General features: G+C 45.5%; 1 protein-coding gene across 2 annotated transcripts in view; it reads left to right on the top strand.

Moving 5' to 3' along the window:
• The first annotated feature begins 290 nt into the window (after positions 1-290).
• KANSL1L (KAT8 regulatory NSL complex subunit 1 like) overlaps positions 291-25,915 on the top strand; it is a 121,693-nt gene continuing 96,068 nt past the window's right edge. For both annotated transcript variants that reach the window (XR_012221922.1, XM_073553200.1), the window contains exons 1-2: positions 291-411; positions 4,004-5,015. Coding sequence is in view for 1 of the 2 variants with exons in the window: in XM_073553200.1 (XP_073409301.1) it covers positions 4,039-5,015 (977 nt within the window). In the remaining variant the exon portion in view is untranslated. The remainder of the gene's footprint in view (positions 412-4,003; positions 5,016-25,915) is intronic.

The following is a 25,915-nucleotide window of genomic DNA, read 5'->3' as shown; positions in this document are numbered from 1 at the left end:
CCGCCGCGCTGTCAGCTCCACGTCTCATTCATAATATTTACATCTCTGACTGCTTGCTTATTAGTCCTGCGCCCGCCCGCACCAAACCCTCCAACATCACTGCACAAATGGTTTAACCAGTTACGTAAACATGCCCATCACAGCTGCTATTGGTCCTGCTAGAGACTTTGCTGTTTCCTATTGGTTCTCCCCTGACGTTTCTGCTGTACTGTTTTGCATGACAACTCTCATTGGTCAGACACATTTACACTTGGCGGTTGATTGGCCGAGTTTCTTGTGTTAGTTTACTAGCAATCCTGGGGCGGCAGTTGGGCACACACTTCTCTGAGTGAGTTAAACAAGCGGCTGATAGTGGAAGGAGGTGCTGGTGCGGGGATCGGGCGAGCTCTGCGTCTTGCGGCCACCGAGGAGGTAAGGTACCGTAGGCAGCGCGACCGGGGCGCCATACTCCAACGTACTCTTCTCTCCCGGTGAAAGAGTGTATGTGTGTGCGATTACCTGGACATTACTGCGCAGGGGCGGGGCCTCGGATCGTGCTCCGCGTGTGGCGCAGCACGTCATCGCTATTATGGCCGCTGCTCGTGACGTCATACACGCAGTACACCGTCCACTGGTGTAAGATCAGGCTGTGTCGGACATGGTGGTCTGCCCCTGTGTGATATCAGCACAGAGGAGACCCCAGAGACCATGGCTGGCAGGGGAGGGCTTCTACACGGAGTGTGGGGAGACCCCACTCACGTGTCACATACTGTCTATGGGACTGTACACGTTATTTGCAGAGCAATTATCTGAAAAGAAAAAACAGACTAACCTGCTACAATGTAGGCAAGGCAGGGGCGCTATTTATTTAATTTTTGCATATGAGAAAAATGATGGTAAAACGGACACAGCCCAAAATGCAAAATCGTATCCGGGGGACCGAGGCACTGATGGGAAATGTCCGTTTTGTTTTTTTTCTTGTATGTAAAAAAAAAATTAAAAAAAAAAGTGTGGGGAGCAGAGGCAGAGGGGAGCGCGGGCAATGGGTAATCCAGGGCTAGGAGCAGCAGACTGTCCCATTTCATGATCATGTCTGCAGAGTCACATACAGAAGATGACTATGGCTGGACAGGTGGATGGCGCGGAGTCACCGCCATGGTTAATATGCAGACTAATAGCACTTTATAGCTGACCGGCGCCTGCACTGGAAGCCTTACTACGGAGAGATGAACTTTATTCCTCCCGGCATCCTCCAGCATTCAAGTCTTAGAGGCTGGCACGGTTTCCGTCACGGCATAATGAATGGTGTCTATAATCACTCCCCAGCACTGACTGACAGCCAGCTCAGCAGTGCATCAGTAGAAAGCCGGCTGTCAGTCAGTGCCGGGGCGCGGTTACAGCCACTGTGTACTGAGCAGTAACTGAAGCCTCACCTCTATGACTGAAGTCCAGAGCCTCCCAAGAGGCATAAAGTTAATTTCCTCCCAGCAGCAGGGCTTTCATTGCAGCCGCCACGACTTTAGAATGCTATTAACTGGCAGATTAACCCCGTATCTGCAGGTTAATAGCATTTGGGACATGACCGATTCCCTTAATGTTATGTGCTCACAATGTCTTTTTCAAGCTGATTCCATCTAAAATCCCACCTGCAAAAGTGCTTAAAAATGCTAAATGGTATTAAAGGGGTTGTTTGACCTTAAGCAACAAGTCTGCAGTCACTCTATGTGAGTGCCGACTTGTGAATCCTGACGGTGTGTGTACTGCGCGCTGTGAGGATTCTCTGGTGCTGGAAGCAGGCAGTCATGTGACTGCAAGTATTCAATACACATACTTCTGGCCACATTCCAACTAGACTGTGTCCTTCCTCCCTCCATATATTTCCATTGAGTGAGGCTGTGCACTTCTAGTCGGCTTGTGACCGCATACAGTATATGCACATACTTGTGGTCACACTCACTGTGCCGGTATTGGAGAATCCTCACAACGGTGGATGACTAGTAATGGACCATCTCCACTGCAAGTGTTGGACAGCATAGAACTCTGATGCAATATGTACAAAGCTGTTATGGCTTTGAAAAAATTATTTCATTCGTGATTTGTCATGATCCCGAAAACAATTAAAGTATTTTGGTAAATTTTGAGATGTGCAAAAAAAGTCCACCGATGTCTGGAGTGCAGAACTTGGCTCCTAAAGTCTGTTATAATACATTCCTCAACACTGAACTTACAACACCAAGAAGGAAAAGTTGTGGAAATATGGAAATCACAGGATGGATAGATATATTAATGATAAGCAAATGATTTAAAAAAAATTAAAAACATCATGAATTATGCAGTGTCTATTATGAGCACCACGCATAGAAATCCCTGCACTTACACACCTTGGCTTCTATCAGTGAGGTTATTAATGGTTGTCTGAGGAATGTTCTGGCCATGCTGAATGCACTTGGGCGCACAGATCATCAAGATCCGCTGCTGGCAGCTCTCTGTGTAATTGTTGACTAATGATGTAACAGATGTGCTCAATGGGAGACAAGACAGGAAGCGCTGCAGATTATGGTAGCACGCTCAGCATAAACAACATAGAGCCTGGCATTATTGTGTTGAAAAACAAATCCTGATACATTTTGGAGAAATGTGCATGCCACTGTGACATGTAATGGCCGCGCTCTGCTCTCCTGATCTCACTGCAGAGCTGTGTGTGATTATACCTGACACATCTGCAGGTTCCTCTCAGCTTCCAGCTCAAAGGCAGACAGGGCTGTAATACAGCACAGCTCTGTGTGATTATACCTGACACATCTGTAGTTTTCTCTCACCTTCATCTTCCAGCTCACAGGCAGAAGGGGCTTTAATACAGCAGAGCTGTGAGAGCTGCAGTACATGTGTTTGTAAGAAGACATAGTTCAGTTCTGTGTTACATGTCTCACACTGGTAACTCCCCTTTTAGTAAAAATAATCTCTGGAGGCAGATTCTCAGGCAGTTCAGTGTCCGGCCCACAGACTGGAACTGCTTATTTACATGTAAGAAAATCATGGATTTCTCTGGAATAAGACATCGCATCGCAGATATCAAGATATAATTTAATTTAGCTTCCTATGACCTGCATGCCCATATAGACGGCTTAGGAGGGTTCATCCTGCAGACATAATGTGTACTTGTTCCATCTGCATAAAAAACAAAACAGAATACATACATGATACACATATGTGTGAATGGGCTCTAAGTTGAATGCTTGATGCCACCAAGCTCGAGTAGTAAATCGTTGAAATCCAACAAGCCCAATTCTACATGTCCCCTAAAAGCAGATGATGGGGGATAGCAGAAGGTCATACACACTGCTCAGCCAGACGAACGTCTCAAAACCTGGGACATCTGACTTTAATCATCTGTACAGTAATCTTAAAAATGGCTGATTTCTTCTACCTGTCGACAGGCTGTGAGGGATATTGTATCTGAACCTCGTTCCTGTCAGTGAAGCTCAGACACAACCAAGTGTAGCACCATTTCTGGAGGAAAGCAGACGACGTGTTCTTCGAATCCTGCAGAACCTCTTTACCGAGTCATTTGGATCAGGGGTTGCAGCTGTATGGACTTTAAGGACTTCTGTAAGCTGGACTTATTCATGGATCATGTTGCTGCAGCCCCTGAAATCATGACCAAGGTACAGATGAATGGAAACTTTGATCCTTTAGGACCTCTAGTGCAGACATTATTTATTAATCATGGAGAATCCCTTTAACAATGATGTTCTGTTTCGTATCTGTGTCTTTCGCCAGTGAAACCGTGACCTTACCTTTTTATCAGTTCGGTTGTCACACTTTTGTTACCCCAGTCATTTTTGAAGGAAACATTTCCGTGATGTGTATCTAACCCTGCTGTTAATGATAAACCATGTCTCCATGGGGGTTACGCTGCTAAAATACTGTGTGGGATATTGGATTGGAACAAGGTAATGATGGGAACCAAGCATCTGGTGTGGTTGTAGTGGTATCTACTCATAAGCTGTTCTTGTTGTTTTAGGGAGATCCTGCAGTATACTCCACCTGCATGGAAAGATGACCCTGACTCTGACAGATACAGTTCCACAAGAACTTGGCGTTCATTTTTCCCCTTCTCTCAGTATAAAGAGCCTAAGTGCAGATTTCAATGTATGTGTTGATAATTCCAAGACTACTTCCAAAGCCAGCAGCTCAAGCATGGCCTACTGTGACCCTACACTTTGCCTTCAGGAGGACTTCATCGGCTTGCAGCTAGAGGAATCCCTTTCTTCCACGCATTACCAAACCATCTTTATGTTATCGAGTTCTGATACGAATGTGCAGGATAGCAGTAGTTTCCCATTGAAGACAGAGCAAGACTCCTACAGGCAAAGGTTACATGCAACGCACGATACTCATGGAAGAAAAGTCAAGAGAGAACTTTTCCCAGGTACCGTCAGCAAAGTTCTAGCGGATGTAAACAAACTATGGGATATATCTGTGACTGAGGATGAAGGGGTACATAGATTGAGTGGACGAATAGATGGGCAAAGTCTTGCCATCCCATTTGCTAGTGACTGTACTTTACCTAATTTGAGGTGTATCTCACCTATGGGAAATAAACTACAAAAGTCAGCTGACGAGACGGTATTTCAGCTGAGATGTCTAAACCGGCAACAGGAACTTCTAAGCCGTGCCGAAAGGTCCAGAAAACGTTTGCAGCTTCTCTTGGCCAGATATGCGGTGGATCATTGTAGCCAACAAATCAGCGGCTTAGTGAGGAGAAAGATTGAAAAGCTCAATGTACGCCATAACTCTGCCACGCACTCATGTACAGGAGTCCAGACACAGCCAGACGTGGTCGTAGAACTAATCGAAAATGCCTGCGTCAGCATCAAAGATGAGGCCACTCTGGCGTCTTCCACTGCTATTAAGACGTTTTCTGTGTCGTCAGCGAGGGTTTTACATTGTATTCAACAGGAATTGGACTCCGATGTAACAGAAAGCAGCTCTGATGAGGACTGGGAGGAAAAGCCTAAAAATGCTCATGACTGGTAAGTGTATGAAGCTTCAAAGAGGTTATCCAGATACTTAGGACAGACCATTAATATTAGATCGAACGGGACACGGCTCTCTGCTCTCCCCGCCGATCATCTGTTTGAAGGGACCATGACGTGCAGAGAGATGGGGTAAAATTGCAATAGCTAGCACAGCTGCAGTGAAAACTATGGCCTACTGCAGATTGGACCCAAGAAAGAGGCAGCAGTGCTTGCCTAAGTGCCACAGCACCTTCAAACAAATGATCGGTGAGGGCGCCAAGAGATGGACCTCCTCCAATTTAACTTTGAAGGTCTGTTGTAATTATAGACCATTAGTTTTAAAACCTGATAACACCTGAAAGTCCTACTATTGTGATAGAAGTTGCATTCCAGTATATTGTACAGTACCTCCGGCCCAGAACTCCCAGAAAAGTAAGCTGATAGATCCAGGCACACCTCTCTATTCTCAGTGGTCTCATCACCTGGCTGGACTGAGGACCGTGTTATGGAGATCATGGGGGTCCTACCTCTGGGATCCACATGGGGTCAAAAATTTATGGCTATGACTATCAATATCCTGTTGATATGCCATATATATTTACAGTAAGTTTGGACTAACCGTTTAAGACTGGAACAAGGAAATTAATAGGATAAAAAAAATGCTATGGTGATTTTATCGTAGCCTCTATGACACACAACTAGAATTTGTTTTGTACTGTTCGCTTTGGACAACTCTCTCTATACCCAGTGCGAAACTTGCAGTTTTCCCTGTCAGTCACCATGGTTATGCTTTTTTTTTTTTTAGTACATCGGTGTTTCTCATTTGGCTATTCAACTTTTTATGTGATATGGGGCTTTTTTTAATGCTATTTTTCAGTTGTGATATTGCCATTCTTCTGTAAAAAATCAGATAAAAACAAAGTACGTGTCTATTTTTTTAAAAAAAAATTTTTAATAACACAAAGTTCCATTAACAAAAAATATTTACTGTTTCTTCCCCTTTCTGTTAGTCATCTTTATGGATGGGATGTATGACTTTGGATAATCAGGATGGGACTGTAGCGATAGCTTATATTGGTAGTGGCTGCTTTATTTTTCCTTTTTGTTTATTTAATTTTGTAATTATTTATTTTTTATTTGTTTATATATATAATAAACAAATGCAAAATAAATATTTACAAAAATTCAACACAAAGGAAAAATAAAACAAATCAGCTACTACTAGTACAAGCTATCGCTACAGATATATAATATATATATATATATTCTATATATAACTGCTCCAAAAAATAAAGGGAACACTAAAATACCACATCCTAGATTTCGCTGAATGAAATATTCCAGTTGCAAATTTTTATTCATTGCTTTGTGGAATGTGTTCAGAGCAATAAAACATAACAATTATCAATGTAAATGTTAGGTTCCTGCCTCTGCACAGCAGGAATCCCGAGCCTTGCCATCTGTGGTCTCTCATTCCTCTCTGGCCACAGAGGAGCCTACTTAGCAAAGGCGTCGTTCCTGACGTCTTGCTCAGTCTACTGCTGTTGGCTTGGCTACTGCTGCTAATCAGGGTCCAGCTATAGTAACCTGCAATAACCAGCAGCGAGCAGCTCCTGGGACTAAGTCCTTCGTTCGGTCCACTGAGCATGCCTGTGGGAAGTCCTCTCATTGAAGGTCTGAGGTCACATGCTCAGGTCTTATTGCTGCTCCCATTGGACCACTACGAAGGTCCCGGAAGGACGCTGCTATAAAAGAAGGTCCCGGAAGGGCGCTAGTATAGACTCTTATGCTTATTTGTGTGTATAAAGATGGATGCATGTATCTGGTGACTGACTCATTAAAACTCCCCTCCCTTGGATACGCATGTTGGTTAAGGATTCAGAGTTAGGCTAAGTTTACACGTACCGGAACTCTCGCGGAAATTACCGCGAGAATTCCGGAATTCCATTCCGCGGGAAAATTGCATTTTAAATTCCCGCTATTTTCCCGCGGAAAAACTAGCATTTTGCAAGCGTATTTAGGTTGCAAAATGCTAGCGTTTTCCAAGCGATCTGTAGCATCGCTTGGAGAACTGATTGACAGGTTGGTCACACTCGTCAAACATAGTGTTTGACAAGTGTGACCAACTTTTTACTACTGAGGCCGCCTATGCAGCATCAGTAGTAAAAGATAAAATGTAAAAAAAATTAAAAATGGTGTTATTCTTACCTTCCGACGTCCCGCGCAGCCGTTCCCAGTAATCCTTTGCGAAAATGCCCGCGATGACGTCCGTTCTCGCGGGATCGCGATATCTCGCGGTAATTCGCGATGACCGCGAGACTTCGCGATCCCGCGAGAACAGACGTCATCGCGGGCATTTTCGCAAAGGATTACTGGGAACGAGAGCGTGGAGAGAAGCGGGAAGGCTGCGCGGGACGCCGGAAGGTAAGAATAACAATATTTTTTATTTTAAATTCTATTTTTTACAGGGATATGGTACCCAAAGCCCGAAGGACAGTCTCCTCTCCTCCGGACCGTGTGTACCATCCGCAAATGTTCCGCTTACTTTCCGCAAGGTGTGCACAGCCACATGCGTGAAGTAAGCGGAACAATGCATTCCTATGGGTGCGGGATCGCCGCGATTCTGCAAAATTAATGAGCATGCTGCGGTTTTTACCGCGAAGCGATTCCGCCGCGGTAAAAACCGCAGCATTAGCACAGCATTGCAGAATCCCATAGGAATGCATGGGATGCTTATTTTTCACGTTTTCGCGTTAAAACCGCCGCGGAAACGCGAAAAAACGCCACGTGTGAACTCAGCCTTAGAGTCAGCGCCAATGGGTGGCTATGCTCACGCCACTGTGCTCCTAGTACTCTGCACACACTAGCGTCCGATAGTGTCGCCCTCTGCAGGGCACTATCGTACGGCGGCAAGTGGCAGCTACCGCCTGTGCAGCGCCTTGCGCAATCTGTGCGCTTACCTGGCCCAACCCTGGGCGATTAGAGGCGTCTGCCTTAGCGGCTCTGTGCAGACCTGCACGCTTATCTGGGATTATTATCCCATGCTGGCACCGCTGCAGCGGCGCCTAGCGCTAGTAGACTAGAAGGAGTCTAATCCCGTGTCCTTGGGACAGAGTCCCGTGTCCGTACTCTTGCGCTCATCTGGCCGAGTCCTGTGAGATTAACAGGCTTCGGCATTTACTTTGTGTGGCACCGCGGTTCTGTGAAGTAACAGCACTCACGTCTGTACATACCGGGTGACGCTAACCCGCAGGTGTTCATTTATTGTCTGCCGTATAACCTCTGCCTTTACCGAGCAGCAGCTTACCATCTCTGCACGGTGGACCCCAGGCTGCGAACGCACCTTATTCCATCTTTATTATTTGGTGCGTTCCGCAAGCCCATAACAGTAAATCAAAATGAATATCCCATGAAGGTCTAGATTTGGAATGATACTCAAAATCAAAATGGAAAATCAAATTACAGGCTGATCCAACTTCTGTGGAAATGCCTCACGATAAGGAAAAGATACTCAGTAGTGTGTGTGGCTTCCACGTGCCTGTATGACCTCCCTATTGTACAACGCCTGGGCATGCTCCTGATGAGGCGGCGGATGGTCTCCTGAGGGATCTCCTCCCAGACCTGGACAGTCAAATTCAAAGAAGCTTTATTGGCAGGACTAAATACACATTAGTTTTGCCAAAGCAAGTGTACAAAAGGGAGTAGGGATAGGGACTGTAGGGATGTTGGGAAGGGGCTGTAGGAAAGGTGGGTTAGGGCAGATCCAGGATGGGGGCTATAAAAGTCCATGTCATAAGGAAGGTGGATGGGGGGGATGGGGGCAGGTCCAGGATGGGGGCTATAAAAGTCCATGGCATAGGGAAGGTGGATGGGGGGGATGGGGGCAGGTCCAGGATGAGGGCTATAGAAGTCCATGGCATAGGGAAGGTGGATGGGGGGATGGGGCATATCCAGGGTGGGGGCCATAGAAATCCATGGCATATTATAATTCTCTTTCTCGCAGTCTATGACATTCGCTCACATACCGTGCCACTATCTCCACTGCTCTCTCTTCCTCCTTCATGGTGATGAAATCCGGGAAGAGTTGTGAGAGTCTCATGAAGTGAGTGTCCCTCACTGCTGAGTATTTGGAGCAGTGTAGCAGGAAGTGGGTCTCATCCTCCAGGGCCTCCTGGTCACAGTGTTGGCACAGTCTTTCCTTCCTGGGCTTGTAGCTCTGCCTGTGTCGGCCGACCACGATGGCCAGACTGTGGGCACTGAGTCTATATCGGCTCAGGATCTTGCGGTCTCTGGGGTCCGGGAGTTTCTCCAGATATGGGGCCAGTCTGTAGTCTCTCTGTAGACTCTGGTACATGGTCAGTTTCTGTGAGCTGATGATGTCGTTCTTCCAGTCACTTACGTACCTCTCCTGGCCTTCGTCTACCATCTTCCTGATTCCGACTTTTGTCAGGTTGTTGTGATTGGTGTTCTGGTCAGGTTGGGTTTGGGTGAGCTGTTCTGAGGGTCCTGGTTTTTCTGTTTCCCCTACATGTGTCAGGGCTTTATGGTGATGGGAGCTTGGATTACTCCTACGTAGGAATACTCCTACGTGGATTACTCCTACTCCAACAGTCTGTGGTGCAACGTGCCGTTGGTGGATGGAGCGAGACATGATGTCCGAGATGTGCTCAATTGGATTCAGGTCTGGGGAATGGGCGGGCCTGTTCATAGCTTCAATGCCTTCATCTTGCCGGAACTGCTGACTCACTCCAGCCACATGAGGTCTGGCATTGTCCTGCATTAGGAGGAACCAAGGGCCAACTGTACCAGCATATGGTCTCACAAGGGGTCTGAGAATTTAATCTCGGTACTTAATAGCAGTCAGGCTACCTCTGGCGAGCACATGGAGGGCTGTGCGGCCCTCCAAAGAAATGCCACCCCACACAATTACTGACACACTGCCAAACCGGTCATTTTGAAGAATGTTGCAGGCAGCAGATCACTCTCCACAGCGTCTCCAGACTCGGTCACGTCTGTCACATGTGCTTAGTGTGAACCTGCTTTCATCTGTGAAGAGCACAGGGCGCCAGCCAGTGGCGAATTTGCCAATCCTGGTGTTCTGTGGCAAATGCCAAGCGTCCTGCACGGTGTTGAGCTGTGAGCACAACCCCCATCTGTGGACGTCGGGCACTCAGACCATCCTCATGGAGTCGGTTTCTAACTGTTTGTGCAGACACATGCATATTTGTGGCCTGCTGGAGGTCATTTTGCAGGGCTCTGGCACTGTTCATCCTGTTCCTCCTTGCACAAAAGCGGAGGTAGCGGTCCTGCTGCTGGGTTGTTGCCCTCCTATGGCCCCCTCCACGTCTCCTGGTGTACTGGCCTGTCTCCTGGTAGCACCTCCAGCCTCTGGACACTATGCTGACAGACACAGCAAACCTTCTTGCCACAGCTCGCATTGGTGTGCCATCCTGGATGAGCTGCATTACCTGAGCCACTTGTGTGGGTTGTAGAGTCCATGTCGTGCTACCACGAGTGTGAAAGCACAACCAACATTCAAAAGTGACCAAAACATCAGCCAGAAAGCATTGGTACTGAAATGTGGTCTGTGGTCCTCACCTTCAGAACCACTCCTTTATTGGGGGTGTCTTGATGATTGCCAATAATTTCCATCTGTTGTCTATTCCATTTGCACAACAGCATGTGAAATTGTTTGTCAATCGGTGTTGCTTCCTAAGTGGGCAGTTTGATTTCGCAGAAATTTGATTTACTTGGAGTTATATTCTATTGTTTAAGTGTTCCCTTTATTTTTTTAAGCAGTGTATATATATATGTATTACCTTTTGCACTCATAAAGGGGTTGTCCACTAGTCAGACAACTCCTTCTCAATCCCTTTGTTTTCCCCTTGCAAAATAATAACAGTTATACTGACCGCTGATGGCGTTCCGGCAATGTATGCTCTGGGGATTGTGTGACATTGTCATGCGATCCCTGTGGCCAGTCAGCACTGGCTTCACTCTCCCCGCCTCCAGATGAATCACAGACCTCCAAAGGAAGTGATAGAGCAGCTCTCAACAATGTATCATTATTTAGTAAGGGAGAAACAGTAATTGAGAATGGGTTGTCCAAGTAGTGGATATCCCATTTAATGTCAATAGCCGACCTTATGGGGACATTTTAACATTGCATTTTTTTGTATTGCTGATTGCCCTTATACCTGGGGCTGACATATAAATGCTGTGATTTTGCACTGTAAAGTATCGGCATACCATAGGACTGTAATATAGAATAGCTTCTAAGGAAGGCAGAGATGGTAATAAGCTGTTTCTGTCTTCTCTATGGAGAGCCTGAATGCTGCCTTAGGCCGGGGTCACACTGGCGAGGAATACGGACAAGTGAGAGGCGCTAAAAGCACGCATTACACACGGACCAATGATTCTCTATGGGGTCCCTCGCACCAGCCGTATATTTCTCATCCGTATTCTACGCTCCGTGCCAATCGCAGCATGCTGCGATTATCAGCGTACTACGGCAGTAGTACGCCAATGTAAGTCTATGGGTGCGCAAAAAATACGGATTACACACGGACCACACATGTGACCTGCGAGAAATATGCACCCGGTGTCTTTTAGCAAAGCCGGCAATTCAGTGCGCTATACAGTAAACTCACACTGACAGGTTTAATAAAGAAACGAAAGAATAGATATAGACACACAGAATACATATATATATATGCATTCTATGAGTATATATCTATTCTTTCATTTCTTTATTAAAACTGTCATAGGGCTCCATTATATGTCCATTTTGCAAGCCTGCGAGAAAATCTCGCCATACGGATTACATACGGATTACATACGGATGCTGACATGCGCAAAATACGTGACCACACCTTGCTTACGGATGACATACGGAGCACTGTTTAGGGGTCTGTCATCCGTATTACGCATGTAAAATACTGACCGTATTTTGCGTTGGTTAGTGTGAACCCGGCCTAAGCAAATTAATATAGCCTATGCATTTAGAATGCTATTAAAGAAGTGAAATGTGTTTGTTTTTGTTGTTAATGCTGAATAGCATTTTTTTCTAGAACTAAAAAAACTATTCTGCTTTTAGTTCTCTAGGCGTAACCCCAAGTCTATTCCTTGGTCCTTGGGCTGTGTTTTCTTCCTTCCAAGTGAATCAGACCAAAAAGTAAAAGTAATACCAGCCACAGCCCAGAACTTGATGTGCTAGAAAACTTTTTTTCCCCCCTATTCTAGTTTTAAGCTGCAATTGTCCCAAGGCTTGGTCTATAACAATCATTATAAGGCCGGGGTCACACTAACCTGCGCAAAATACGGTCCGTAGATTACAGGCATAATACGGATGAATGACCCCTAAATAGTGCTCCGTATGTCATCCGTAATCAAGGTGTGGTCGCGTAATTTGCGCATGTAAGCATCCGTATGTAATCCGTATGGCATCCTTATGGCGAGATTTTCTCGCAGGCTTGCAAAATGGACATATAATGGAGCCCTATGACAGGGTTTCTAAACAGAAACCAAAGAATAGATATAGACACCTAGAATGCATATATATATATTTATATATATATGTGTATATATTTATTCTTTCGTTTCTTTATTAAACCTGTCAGTGTGAGTTTACTGTATAGCGCACTGAATTGCTGGCTTTGCTAAAAGACACCTGGTGCGTATTTCTCGCAAGTCACACATGTGGTCCGTGTGTAATCCGTATTTTTTGCGCACCCATAGACTTGCATTGGCATACTACGGGCGTAGTACGCTGACAATCGCAGCATGCTGCGATTGGCACGGACCTTAGAATACGGATGAGAAATATACGCCTGGTGCGAGGGACCCCATAGAGAATCATTGGTCCGTGTGTAATGCGTGCTTTTAGCGCCTCTCACTCGGCCGTATTCCTCGCCAGTGTGACCCCGGCCTAACATAAATAATTCAAATAATTTAATGTTCAATTTAAAGCTAGTATGTTCTGGCTTTTTCCCCGAGTGGAGCCTTGGAACCTATAATTTTTTTTCATAATTATCTGTTTTTTTTTTTTTATTTTTATTTTATAAAGAGACAAGTTACCCAAACGCAAGATGCAAAATCCTATGTAGTAACCCTCACATTTTAGTTTTTATTGTCCATTTCACAAGAGAATAACATTTCCAAACCGGTGTCCTTTATCCAAGGTCTGATGTAGTTGAGTAATCACTTTCTGTGAAACACTGATTAGTTGTGAGGTTTCGTCATGAAGGTTATATTGGAACAATGATGTATGCTCGAGACACAGAAAAAACTTAGAAAGTACACAAACCCACAGCCAAAATAACATGGAAGATGCAGAAGAGCCCTGTGGACGATGAGCCATAAAAAAACACTAAGGCTGTCTGCCCACGTAGCGATTTTTAAGCGTTTCCGCTGCGTTTTTTAACGTGTGATTCCGCCGTGGAAACGCTTAAAATAAGCGTTCCGTGCATTTGTAATAGAAAATACACATGTTGTGCCAATGGTGTGTTTTTTACCGCTGCGGAATCGCTTAGCGGTAAAAAACGCAGCATGTTCATTAATTTTGCGGACGCATACCATCAATTATATGAGCAAAAACGCTTGTCAAAACGCTTGACAATCGCGTAAAAAACGTGTGTCAAAAAGCGCATGCGATTTCCCTGGCAAGGGCATGCGTTTCTGCTCAGGAAAAAATTGCTTGAAAATAGCTACGTGGGCACATAGCCTCAAAAAAGAATTGTAGCACACCTCCTATTTACTTGGCAAACTCTGACCACAACATTTTTTTGCACCAGTACACACCAAAAAATAAAAGGGGGAAAAGGCTGCAAAAAATGGTATTTTTGCAAAAGTCAAAAGATTTTTTTTTTTTTATCTCCTCTGTTTTTAGTAGGTGAAATCTTCTGATCTGATTGTGTGGGGTTTTACTATATACCAATACATATTTTAAGCAGTGATTTTTTTTTATTTATTTTTTTAATATTATTCTTTTTTAGTGAAATGTAGAATTGCGTTTTTTTTAAGATCTCCCTAGAAGCCTATAAGGAAACAAATGCACCAAAAATGCAGCGTTCTGCAGTGTCTTAAAGTGCACGGTGGGCATGAGTTTTTATGAAATCACATCCTGGCATTCATTAAAAACAATTGTTAAATGCAGCAGATTTTTCCACAGAAAAAATGCAGCCAGAACAAAATGGGAACATGGCCTAAGGGATTAAATAGAAATGGAGAATACGGCATACAGGAAGGATGATGGAACGAATTCCTGTACTGATCCTCCAAAATACGGTAATGTGTAGAATAGTGCACAAATGTAAAATCAAACAACACAACCAAAAGCAGAAAGACAAATAAGTGCAGAAATCTTTATTATTTATTGTTAAAGTCCAAGTGACACTAAAATATTCAGCAGCGTGCAAAAGTTCCCCCCCCCCCCCCCCCCTGGCAGTTTTCATGCTTTGCTACCTCCCAACCTGGAATTTTACTTTTTTATTTTTTTGAGGGTTCATGTAAAGGACATTCCTACAACTGTGAACATTTTGGTTTTGTTTTATTGTCAAATAAACAACAAATAGAATAAAATAACGGAAAACTTCAGTGTGCATAACTATTAATCCCATAGGCCGGTTTCACATTAGCGCTTTTTAAGCGCACGCACGGCCGGGGGTAGCTCCGCCCCCGAGCCGGCTCTCTGCCCGGCGTGCCCGCCCCTTGCTTGTATCGCCGCCTACTAGCGGACAGCGGCGCCTGCGATCGGCGCACCCTATCTTTAGCATAGGGTGCGCAGATCGTGCGCAGGCCGTGCGCTAGTTGCGCTTTGACCTGCGCTGCACACTCTTGACGGTGCGCCGTGCGCGCCAAAATCAAACTTTTCGGATTTTGGCGCGCACGGCGCACCGTCAAAAGTGCGCAGCGCAGGTCAAAGCGCAACTAGCGCACGGCCTGCGCACCCTATGCTAAAGATAGGGTGCGCCGATCGCAGGCGCCGCTGTCCGCTAGTAGGCGGCGATACAAGCAAGGGGGGGCACGCCGGGCAGAGAGCCGGCTCGGGGGCGGAGCTACCCCCGGCCGTGCGTGCGCTTAAAAAGCGCTAATGTGAAACCAGCCCTACATTCATAAAGGCAGTACGTTGTAGAGCCTCCTTTTTCGGCGATTACAGCTGCAAGTTGCTTTGGGTAAGTCTTTATGAGCTTTCCACATCTTGCCGCTGGGATGTTTGCCCATTCCTCAAGGCAAAACTGCTCCAGCTCCTTCAAGTTAGATGGTTTCCTCTGGTGAACAGCAATCTTCAAGTCTGACCACAGATTCTCAATTGGATAAAGGTCTGGGCCACTCCCAAACATTTACACGTTTCCCCTTTAAAGGTAACCTGTCACCTGTTTTGTCACATAGCAACTGAAGTGGAACTCTTGCTCCTGCGCAGACATGTTGCGGCTCTCCAGTCCTCTTTTGCTGTTTCCGGCGGCAGGGAACACAGCAATGGCGGCAAAATTAGTCCAGTACAAGAGCCATAAATACGTGTGCCGGCGCATGCGCACATCTGTTTTTCGGCTTTGACTGCAGTACGACAAAGCACACTATGCAGGTGAGAGACGCGATATGTCCGCGCATGCGTGAAATTTCGCACGGCGATGTAGATGACACAGTAGGTGTCATCCACGTCACTTAAAGGAAGACGGCGAACAGCAGCCAGGGGTGGGGTGGAGCCACGCCCATTGAACCGAACCGATTACCATATTGTGCAGGATTAATCTACTTATCAAAGGGAATCTGTCAGCAGTTTTTTGCTATGTAATCAGAGAGCAGCATAAAGTAGGGGCAGAAACCCTGATTCCAACTACCGTATGTATCTTTGTCGGCCCCATTGAGCATGAATAGAGCGGAGGTGCACAGACTAGAGGATAGCTTCCAACCTTGCCATAAACCCTTTAAATGAGAAAAAGTAAAAAAGAGAACCCCTTTTGATTTAGCCAATGTGTCTAAAAGAGACTAAGTGTAAGGCTGGAGTCACACTAACCTGCGCAAAATACGGTCAGTATTTTACATGCGTAATACGGATGACAGACCCCTAAACAGTGCTCCGTATGTCATCCGTAATCAAGATGTGGTTGCGTATTTTGCGCATGTCAGCATCCGTATGTAATCCGTATGGCATCCGTATGGTGAGATTTTCTCGCAGGCTTGCAAAATGGACATATAATGGAGCCCTATGACTGTTTTAATAAAGAAATGAAAGAATAGATATAGACACATAGAATGCATATATATATATATATATATGCATTCTATGTGTCTATATCTATTCTTTCATTTCTTTATTAAAACTGTCAGTGTGAGTTTACTGTATAGCGCACTGAATTGCCGGCTTTGCTAAAAGACACCTGGTGCGTATTTCTCGCAAGTCACACGTGTGGTCCGTGTGTAATCCGTATTTTTTGCGCACCCATAGACTTGCATTGGCGTACTACGGGCGTAGTACGCTGACAATCGCAGCATGCTGCGAGTGGCATGGAGCGTAGGATACTGAGGAGAAATATACGCCTGGTGCGAGTGACCCCATAGAAAATCATTTGTCCGTGTCTAATGCGTGCTTTTTGCGCCTCTCACTCTCCCGTATTCCTCGCCAGTGTGACCCCGGCCTAAGAATGAGAATACATCCCTAATTCTGCTGCCCAGTAATCTGAAGCACAGCTGTGCATGCAGCCTAATAGATACCCTACTCACAAAGTTAGGGATATTTGACTTTTGGATGAAATCTCAGGATGATCCTAAAATGCACTCTAAGCTTTTCAGGTAGCTTAATGTGACCTGCTGTAAACTTTTGAATGTACATGTCCAGCTGTTCAATGTTTCCGTACTTTTTGCACAACTTGCTTTTCTCTAATAAGACGCTTAAAGGGGTTGTCCACTACTAGGATAACCTCTTATTGATCAACATGTTTGGCCCCCATAAAATTATAATGCCTATATTCGCCTCCCTTGCTGGTGCCGTTCCCGTAGTGTCGGCACTCGCGGTTACAGGGCTCGAGTGCTGTTGTTGTGGCATTGGAGCCCAATCAGCGCTGGTGTCACTCACCGCCTTCGGACAAATAGAACATGAAGAAGTCCAGGCTGCAGTTGATCTTCGACTTCCTCTTCTTGTTCCGTTTAACAGCAGCCGGGTACAGTGATGCCAGCGCTGATTGGGCACCGCCATCATGTGTCACAACAACAGCTCGGGAAACGGAGTGCCGACTCTGCGGGAACGTCGTCGGCATGGGAGCTGAGTATAGGCTTTATTATTTTATGGGGGCCAAGGGAAGGGTATGAGAAGAAGTTGTCCAAGTACTGGACAACTTTTTTAATGACAAAATTCATAACAAGTATTTGATCCATGAACTGGTATGAAACAGTCCTCCTCTTCATCATGCTGTTCACATTTTGACATTGTGAGACCAAGACGACACCTAACAATTGAACAACAGTACCTCGCCATTGCAAAGTTTCAAACAGGATGCTCTCAGATGGAAGTGGACACTGAGCTTAGAGCGTCAGAGTCATCAGCAACTGCAACTGAGATAGAGAGAGCCTGGAAGAGTAAGGCCCCCGTCACACATAGCGACGCACCAGTGAGCCCGAAAACGATATGACCTTGTCAGGATCGCTGGTGTGTCACTACATGATCGCTGGTGAGCTGCCAAACAGGCAGATCTCACCAGTGATGAGTACCAGCGACAACGCTGGAAACCCGCTGTTTACCTTGGTTACCAGCTCCCTGCACCAGCGAGCTGGTATCTAAGGTACACAGCGGGTTTCTATGCGACGCGCGGCACTTAGAAACCCGCTAATTACCTTGGTTACCAGCTCGCTGATTGCTGGTCTCCCGCCTGCCACACGCAGCGATGTGTGCTGGCCAGCGGGAGACCAACGATCAAAAAAATTTCCAGGGCTTTCCAGAACGATCAGCGATACCCGGCGAGGGGGCCGGTCGCTGATACCTGTCACACACAGCGTTCTTGCTGGTGAGATCACTGTTGTGTCACAAAATTTGTGACTCAGCAGCGATCTCGCTGTGTGTGACGGGAGCTTAACAGAAAAGCGGACGTCCTTTGGCCACTTCCCACACTGATTACTGTTTTATTGGGAACAATGTCCGTGGGAGCAGAATGATGAATGTCACACAACTTCACGCTCATATAAGGGAGGATAGAGGCACCCAAGTGTCACATCAGGCCATTCGAAACCGTTTTACATCAGCATGGTCTGCGTGCTAGTTGACCAGCAAGTGTACCCGACCATACCACCAGACACAGGTGTCATCATCTAGCATCTGTTCTAGATGAAGAACTAGTGGGCCTCAGTGCTATTCACTGATGAACGTCGATTCACGCTGAGCAGATGTGATGGCCACCAACGATGTGGGAGATCTCAAGGAGAGCACTATGCATCAGCCACTGTTGATGGTGGTGGTCTTAGAGTGTGGTCAGGTGTCTAGTCAATACAGAACTCCTACACTTTGTGAATGGAATAGGGAGAAGTCCCTACTACTTGCATAACATCATTAATCCTGTCACTGTGACACTGCATGAACAACAAGGTCTATTATCACCTTCATGGACAACAATGTTCCATTCATATCATCAAGGCCGCATCATTCGAGAACAGCTGCTGGAGCCTGGGGAACCTCAAATGGAGTGGCCTGAACTTTCTCCAGACCTGAATCCCATAGAAAACCTATAGGATGAGCTGAACTACCTTGTAGATGCTCATAACTTTGTACCCCAGAACCTTAATGATCTGTGGGTGGTCCTTCAAGAAGAGTGGGATGCCGTGCCTCCACAGACAATAACTCAACTTGTGAACAGCATGAAACGTCGTTTTCAAGGTGTAATTGTTGTCCAAGGCCACAAGACAAGTTATTGAGACATTGACATTTTTGTTGGGGAACACCATACCCACCACTGTTGACTTTTGTTTCAATAAAATGAGGTCAGGAAATCACCATTGCATGCTTCTACTTCAGTGCCTTATTTTCATAATAAAATATCACTGTAGCATGAAGTCTTTTACGTTTTCTGTAAATTTTGCTCATAAACCAAATATACCTAACTTTTAGTGAATAGTGTAGATCTAGTAATACCAGCATATGAGAATAATAACCTGTTAATAAATGATGTTACAGCTATGGCAGCGAGAACCCACCTGCTCTAATGACTACACGTGCTTTCCTTTAGACATAGTGCAGACCCTTTCACGAGCCTTGAAATAATGTTATGTTAGTAATATTTTCTCCATAGAAATTCTGAAATTGATTGCCACTGGGGAAAAGGTGTTCCTTACTAATGCTAGAAAGGTTTAGAAAGTGTGAATACATAGACTGCTTACAGCTTGTAATGTACACCCTTGTTAAAACATGAACAGCAGGTCTAAGGAGGGGCAGACTGCTGGGAGGCCTGTTTCATTTTTTTTCTCCAGATGCAGCTTTGCATTGTGATTTAACTGCTGTATAGGACAAAGCAAGTGCTCTCCATATGCCCACATTTTATAACCTAAATTTACATTATTTCAGGAAACAATAAAGGTTGTGTGCAGGCTATTTTCCTTAGTTTTTATGCCCATAGTACAAAGCAAAAACAAAAAAAAACAAAACGGGCAGGTAGTTGCTAACTGCCTACTTGTTCTACCCAGCGTCAGCATATCAGCTGATCCTCAGCAACATAGCAGCTCTCCCTCTTCTGAGCTGCTCTGTCGATGGAGCGAGACTGCTGACTAACTGTTGACTCCCTGCAGTAAGGAAGCTGGGAGCCAGCTATCAATTAGTATGACATCTGCAGTCATGCCCCATCAACAGAGCAAAGGAGAAGAGAAGCAGCTGATCTGTCAGCTTGACGTTAGTTGGAGCTGCTCATTTGGCGGCAGCAGCTGTCTGTCTGTTATTTCTTCTGCCCATAATAAAAGAAAAAAATTTAGTCCTGGATAATATTCCTGAGCCTTCAGGTGGAAGCTAATTACTAATGGGACCTTGCAGAACAAGGTTGTGACCAACTGCACTAATGTATCATCTCTTCTCAGGCCAGATACACATCAGTGATTTTGGATTTTCCAGAATTAATCATTAGTGTAGACTTTTAATCAGGAAGTTTGTGGTGCTTTGGTCAGGGCAGTAAGGGTAATAATAGGTGCTGATTTACTAATGTGTTTGCTCCTAGACCCCTGGTCAAAAATATGTCAAAGTTTGGTGCATTTTGGTGTATAATCTTGCATCATGTTTTAGATATATTTGGTTTGTGTGTTTTTTTTTTTTTATACTTTTTTTGCACCTCATTCATAAGGGAAGAAAAAGACGTGGCTTAAAATGCAACAGCGTGTGACTAATTCTGTTGCCCACTCTTGCCGCTTACACCTAAAGTACATCTCTAGAATCCGCCCCTTTCTTACCATGGAAACAACAAAAACCCTCACTGTTGCCCTTATCCACTCCCGCCTTTACTACTGTAATGCTGTATTAATTGGCCTCCCCCTCACTCCACTTTCCCCTCTCCAGTCCATCCTTAATGCAGCAGCCAGGGTCATCTATCTGGCTAATTGTTACTCGGACGCCTTCATTCTGTGCCGGTCATTACACTGGCTGCCCATTCATTATAGGATCTAATTTAAACTGCTTGTTCTCATCCACAGTGTGGCACCCCCTACATCTGCTCCCTCATTTCTGTTTATCGGCCTACAAGCATGTTATGCTCAACAAGTGACTTTCAACTAGCATCCGCACTAATTTGCACCTCCCGGCTCTAAGGGTCCCGTCACACCAAACAATGCACCAACGATCCCAACAACGATACGACCTGGTCAGGATCGCTGGTGCATTGCTACATGATTGCTGGTGAGCTGCCAAACAGGCTGACACACCAGTGATCAAGCCAGTGAGGACGCTGGTATCCAAGGTAAATATCGGGTAACTAAGTGCGCGCGACGCGATGCGTGCTGGCCAACGGGAGACCAACGATAAAAAAATGGCCCGGGACATTCCTGCACGATCAGCGATACCCGGCAGGGGGGTGCGGTCGCTGATGCATGCCACACACAGCGAGATCGGTAGCGAGATAGCTGATATCACAAAATCAGTGATTTCGCTGTGTGATGGGCTCCTAAGACTTCTCCCAAGTTGCACCAATTCTTTGGAATTCTCTATCCCAAGAAATTAGGACTAACCACAACTTAAACAGTTTCAGGTGCACCCTAAAAACACATCTGTTTAGGGCAGCCTCTCACGTTTTGTAATCAAAGTCTTATATAGCCCATTTATTATTTCTCTCAATATAACTCTCCATCAAACTCCACTGCACCCCAAAACACTACAAATTTTGGCTGGTGACTACCTGTTAGGGCTGGCGGAACGGACCAAATTATAAATAATAGTAGGTGCGTTCGCAGCCCGGGATCCACCGTGCAGAGGTGGTACACTGCTGCTAGGTAATGGCGGAAGAATAGAGCGGCGTGAAAACAGTCACACGTGGGTTACGTCACCCAGTGTGAACAGGAGCGAACTCTGTTGACTCACAGAGCCGCACAGCCGCTGAACGCAAATACCGGAGCCTGTTTAGCTCACAGAGCCCGGCCAAAAAGCGCACAGAAAGCGGCCACAGAACTCTGCCCCAAGGACACGGGATTAGAGTTCCTCTAGACCCTCTGAGCGCACGGCGTCGCTGCCGCGAACGCCGCTATAGATGCTGGCTACGGAGTGTGGCGCACATGCACTGAGGCGTGCAGAGTCACTGATGGGGACTAATGCCTGACTCTGACTCTGCCCTACCTACACCTAAGCATGGGCGCTAGCAGGCTAGGCTGCACAACACATGCGTACCAAGGGTAGGAGTTTCATAATGAGTCATTCACCAGAGACATTCATACGTGCATACATCACTCACTCCTCATGGTCTGAAAATACAGAGTATCCTAGCGCATGGCCGAGCGGCCATGCGAACCTTTTATAGCCGCGAGCGTCCGGGACCTTCCTGGCTTCTCGGATGGGCCAATCCGAACAGGAGCAGGACCTGAGCACGTGGCCTTCGATCTCCAATGGGAGATCACTCCACGGGCATGCTTAGTGGCCCATGAGGACTTAGTCCCTGAAGAATCTCGCTGCTGAGCAGCCTGCATTGCCATAGCTGTGCCAGAGGTGGCAGCAGCAAGCAAACCCAAGGAGGTGGTCTGGGCAGAGTGTCGGGACCGACGAGTTTGCTGAGCAACCTCCTCTGCGGCTGGGGAGGAATGTGAGACTGCCGGGAGCAGGGCTCGGGATTCCCGCTGTGCAGCAACAGGAACCCGACGCCTAACACTACCTCAGGTAGCCTTTATCTGTCCCCTATTTCCTCAAGATGGCTGGACCATCATTGTAAATATGCACCTGTACTTTGTGTCACCCCCACCTTCTTGTAGATTGTAAGCTCTTACAAGAAGGGTCGTCATTATTTTCGCTTTAATTATTGTATTGTCTTTAGCTTTGTTACTTATGACTGTTGTGTATGAACTGCTGAATTATAAAGCACTGCGGAATATATTGTCGCTATATAAATAAAAATTATTATTAATTATGGCAAAATCTAAGTGCATAAAAGCGATGCCAAGTAAGTCAACCAAGAGGTGGTATGAGGCTAGAGAAAAGTGTCTAAAGGTGCATCATCTTACTCCTAGCATGAGTCTCTGTAATAATTCATTTGGTGCTTTTCTAGACTAAGTTTACACTGTCTAAATATTAGTAAACCTTCCCAAGTGTAATATTTTTGTGCGGGGAGGATGTAGAAATGTGGCTGGAGGGACTTCTCATTGTAGTGACAGTGCGCTCAGTGCGTCGCTTTTCTTGTGAATCTGCCCCTTTTGCAGTACCCTAATAATAATGCCGTGTTTACAAGTCTCCCCACCTACTCACTTTCCCTTGGTGTCATTTAATCCTGCTGATGGAGCAGTCGAGAACAAGCAGCCAGCACTGATGTTTCTTCTGGATATACTGTAAGTCTAAGGGAAACATTCACTCCTGAATTTCTTGTTGGGCGATTGTCGGGATAGACTTTGACAGAACATCTTTCTTTCTTGAGAAACTGTTTCCCACTTTAGCACCCAGTGGTGTAAATCTCCCGGTATGACTCCATGTCTAGCTTCTCTGGGACTCGCCCACTACTAGGTGGCCTGCACCGTGTGTAATTATCGGGTGGCAAGTTGCTGCCTGCATGTAGTCACGGGTTATTAAACAAAGTTCACTTAGCAAACCAAAATCTAAAAAGCAAACAGCCTCCTGCGTGCTAAAGCCTCATGAAAGGCCTGGTGTTCAGATACTATGTCCTACACTTAGTGTGGGCCACTTTGAAGGAGGCCTTGAATCCTGTAATTAATGTGTTAACCCTTGGCAGCAAATTTTAGACATTTAGTTAATAAATACAATAATTGGCTAGCCAGGAAGAGACCTTCAGTCTGGAGAAAGACTGTGGAGTTTACCCAAGGCTCGTATAGCACCTTCATGTGACGCTCACCCAATATAATGTGCCATATAGTGCTCAATTAATACTATCATATAATGTATGGTCATTTATGGGCAGCACGGGAGTTTGCTGCTTTGCACCGCTGGCGTCTTGGGTTCAATTCCTTCCAAGGACAACATCTCCATGGAGTTTGCATCCTTGTTTACTCTATGCATGCTAGTGCACCACAGACTGTAGTGGCAGATATTGTGGCCTGCCTGGTAGGACAACTCTAATTGTTCATCAGAAGAGGGATACCTTGGTATTACGTTTGGTAGAAATGCATTCACATTTGTCCAATGTCCTTTCCATTGATATGGGCTATCAAATGTAATACAAAGGTGTCTCTTTTCTGATGAAGGCCTTATGATCGACCAAAACGTCAACCATATCATATACAGTAAAAAACCTGTATGAAATAAAATATAATCAATTTTTTGCATCTACTTTGGAAGGCCAAATACATTTTTGGTGTTCTATGTATACTCCGTTACCAGGAGTGCTGCCTATAGTAGTCTATGGGTTATGGATGCCACTATCTGGTGGTTTGATGACGTGTCAGCCGATGATGGAGTTAAAGGATACCTAATAGTGGCATCTATCACTCATGACTTTTTAAGATGTATCAGTTCCGTAGCTGCCATTGTATCCTATTGGAAAGCTCAAAGTGTATCCAATATATGCATGGCATTATAGACTATGGGCGATGAATGGCACTGTTGGGCATCGGGATATTCTCCCAACATATATATATATTAGTTAGAGCCCAAAAATGCAATGTGAACACAGCCTTAGTCTGCAGCACCCTGGTGCTTTCCGCTACAGGGCGCCTAATATTAACCTTGTACTGTACGGTGAGGAGAGCAGTATCCCAGGTGTTACCCGTCACATTGATCACATGAACCCTGGTAAATAGAACCATTTCCTGTTGGTGGTGTGTGATTCAGCACAGATACATGTAGACCTTTTAGAGTCATTTAATTGGCCTCCGAGGTCACATTAAATGTGCTTACTAGTGCCTTTATTCCCAGCAGCGGGGTGGCTGAGTAAACTGCTGCGCCATGGAAACGTGGAGACGTCTTTCTGAGCTCGGATAATGTGGCTCACCAATTCAGGGGCTTTATTATCTTCTTCCAGACGATTATTAGTTTTCACAGCCCAAGATTTTGATAATACTTTTTTTTTCCTCGGTTCTACAAAAGTCACATTATCTGGGAGGCATAGCCGCCGGGTCATCGTGACTGTCTGTCTGCTTATTAACGCTCTGTTGAATAGCCTCCGTTAGACATTGTAGAAACTTTCATTGGTTGCCATAATCCGCTTCACCAGTACGTTTTATACCTGGGCTTTTTTTTATGGGCATCAACCGCACGATTAGAAGAGGTTTTCCAGTCAATATGATATATTCCTAAAAGGGCTCTGAGGGTTAAAAAAAATAAAATAAATAATGCTCACACTCGGTGACACTAAAAAAACAATCTGATGCCCACCTGATCTCCATTGGTCTGTGCTTTCTCATCTTAACTTGGACGATGATGACCCGCCTCAACCAGCAGTTAGATGAGTGGGCATTTCCAACCATCTTTGATATATTGAAGACAAGACCATTAAGCATAGAACAGTGAGAACCGAGTGTTATGCGCTCACCTATAAGATTATTTAGCTAAGCTGTGTATTAGAGTGGGCAGCACTGATGCAGTTGATCTAGTCTAGCCAGGTGGCACTTGGAACAGCAGAACTGGATACACCGAACAGCTCATGTATGAGCAGAGATGCAGCAGATGCGAGTGTGCAGAGAGCACCTTATTGACATGTTGAGTGTTCGTACAGCACCTTGAATCAGCAGAGATTAATAGACAGGTAAGTATCTTGAGAAGCAGAGTAGCGCTCAGCTCTGCTGTTCCTGAATGCTACCCGCACATTCAGTTCAACTAGAACAAGGTGCCTGATTGTCTCTTTCTCTGCTATCCTCGAAAACCAGCTTTGCTACTACAAAGTGTCTGATTGTCTACCCAGTTATTCTGTTCTTTAATGGTGTCTGCACACCCAGATCTGCTACACAAGGTACCTGATTATCTACTTAGGAATAGTATAGCTAAGTAGATAATCAGGTACCTTGTGTAGCAGAACTGGGTTTGCAGACACCACCAAAGAACAGCAAAACTGGGTAGACAATGAGACAATTTGTAGTCGCGCAAAGCTGGATGTGAGGATAGCAGAGCTGAAGAGACAATCAGGCACCTTGTGCAAGTTGAACTGAATGTGCAGGTAGCATTCAGGAACAGCAGAGCTGAGAAAGCAATTAGGAGAGCTAGGTGTGTGGATAGCATTCAGGATCAGCCCAGCCAAGCATCAAACACCTGGCTGAAGTAGAGCCAAGTGGGAAGTGTGGGTTGACTCCTGAACAGCATATGATAGGTCAAAACT

Source organism: Dendrobates tinctorius, unplaced genomic scaffold, assembly GCF_039654945.1.
Source record: "Dendrobates tinctorius isolate UK_male_01 unplaced genomic scaffold, ASM3965494v1 ptg000199l, whole genome shotgun sequence".
Taxonomy (NCBI): domain Eukaryota; kingdom Metazoa; phylum Chordata; class Amphibia; order Anura; family Dendrobatidae; genus Dendrobates; species Dendrobates tinctorius.
The sequence above is the reverse complement of the archived record's forward strand: the minus strand, read 5'-3'. Positions and strand labels throughout refer to the sequence as shown.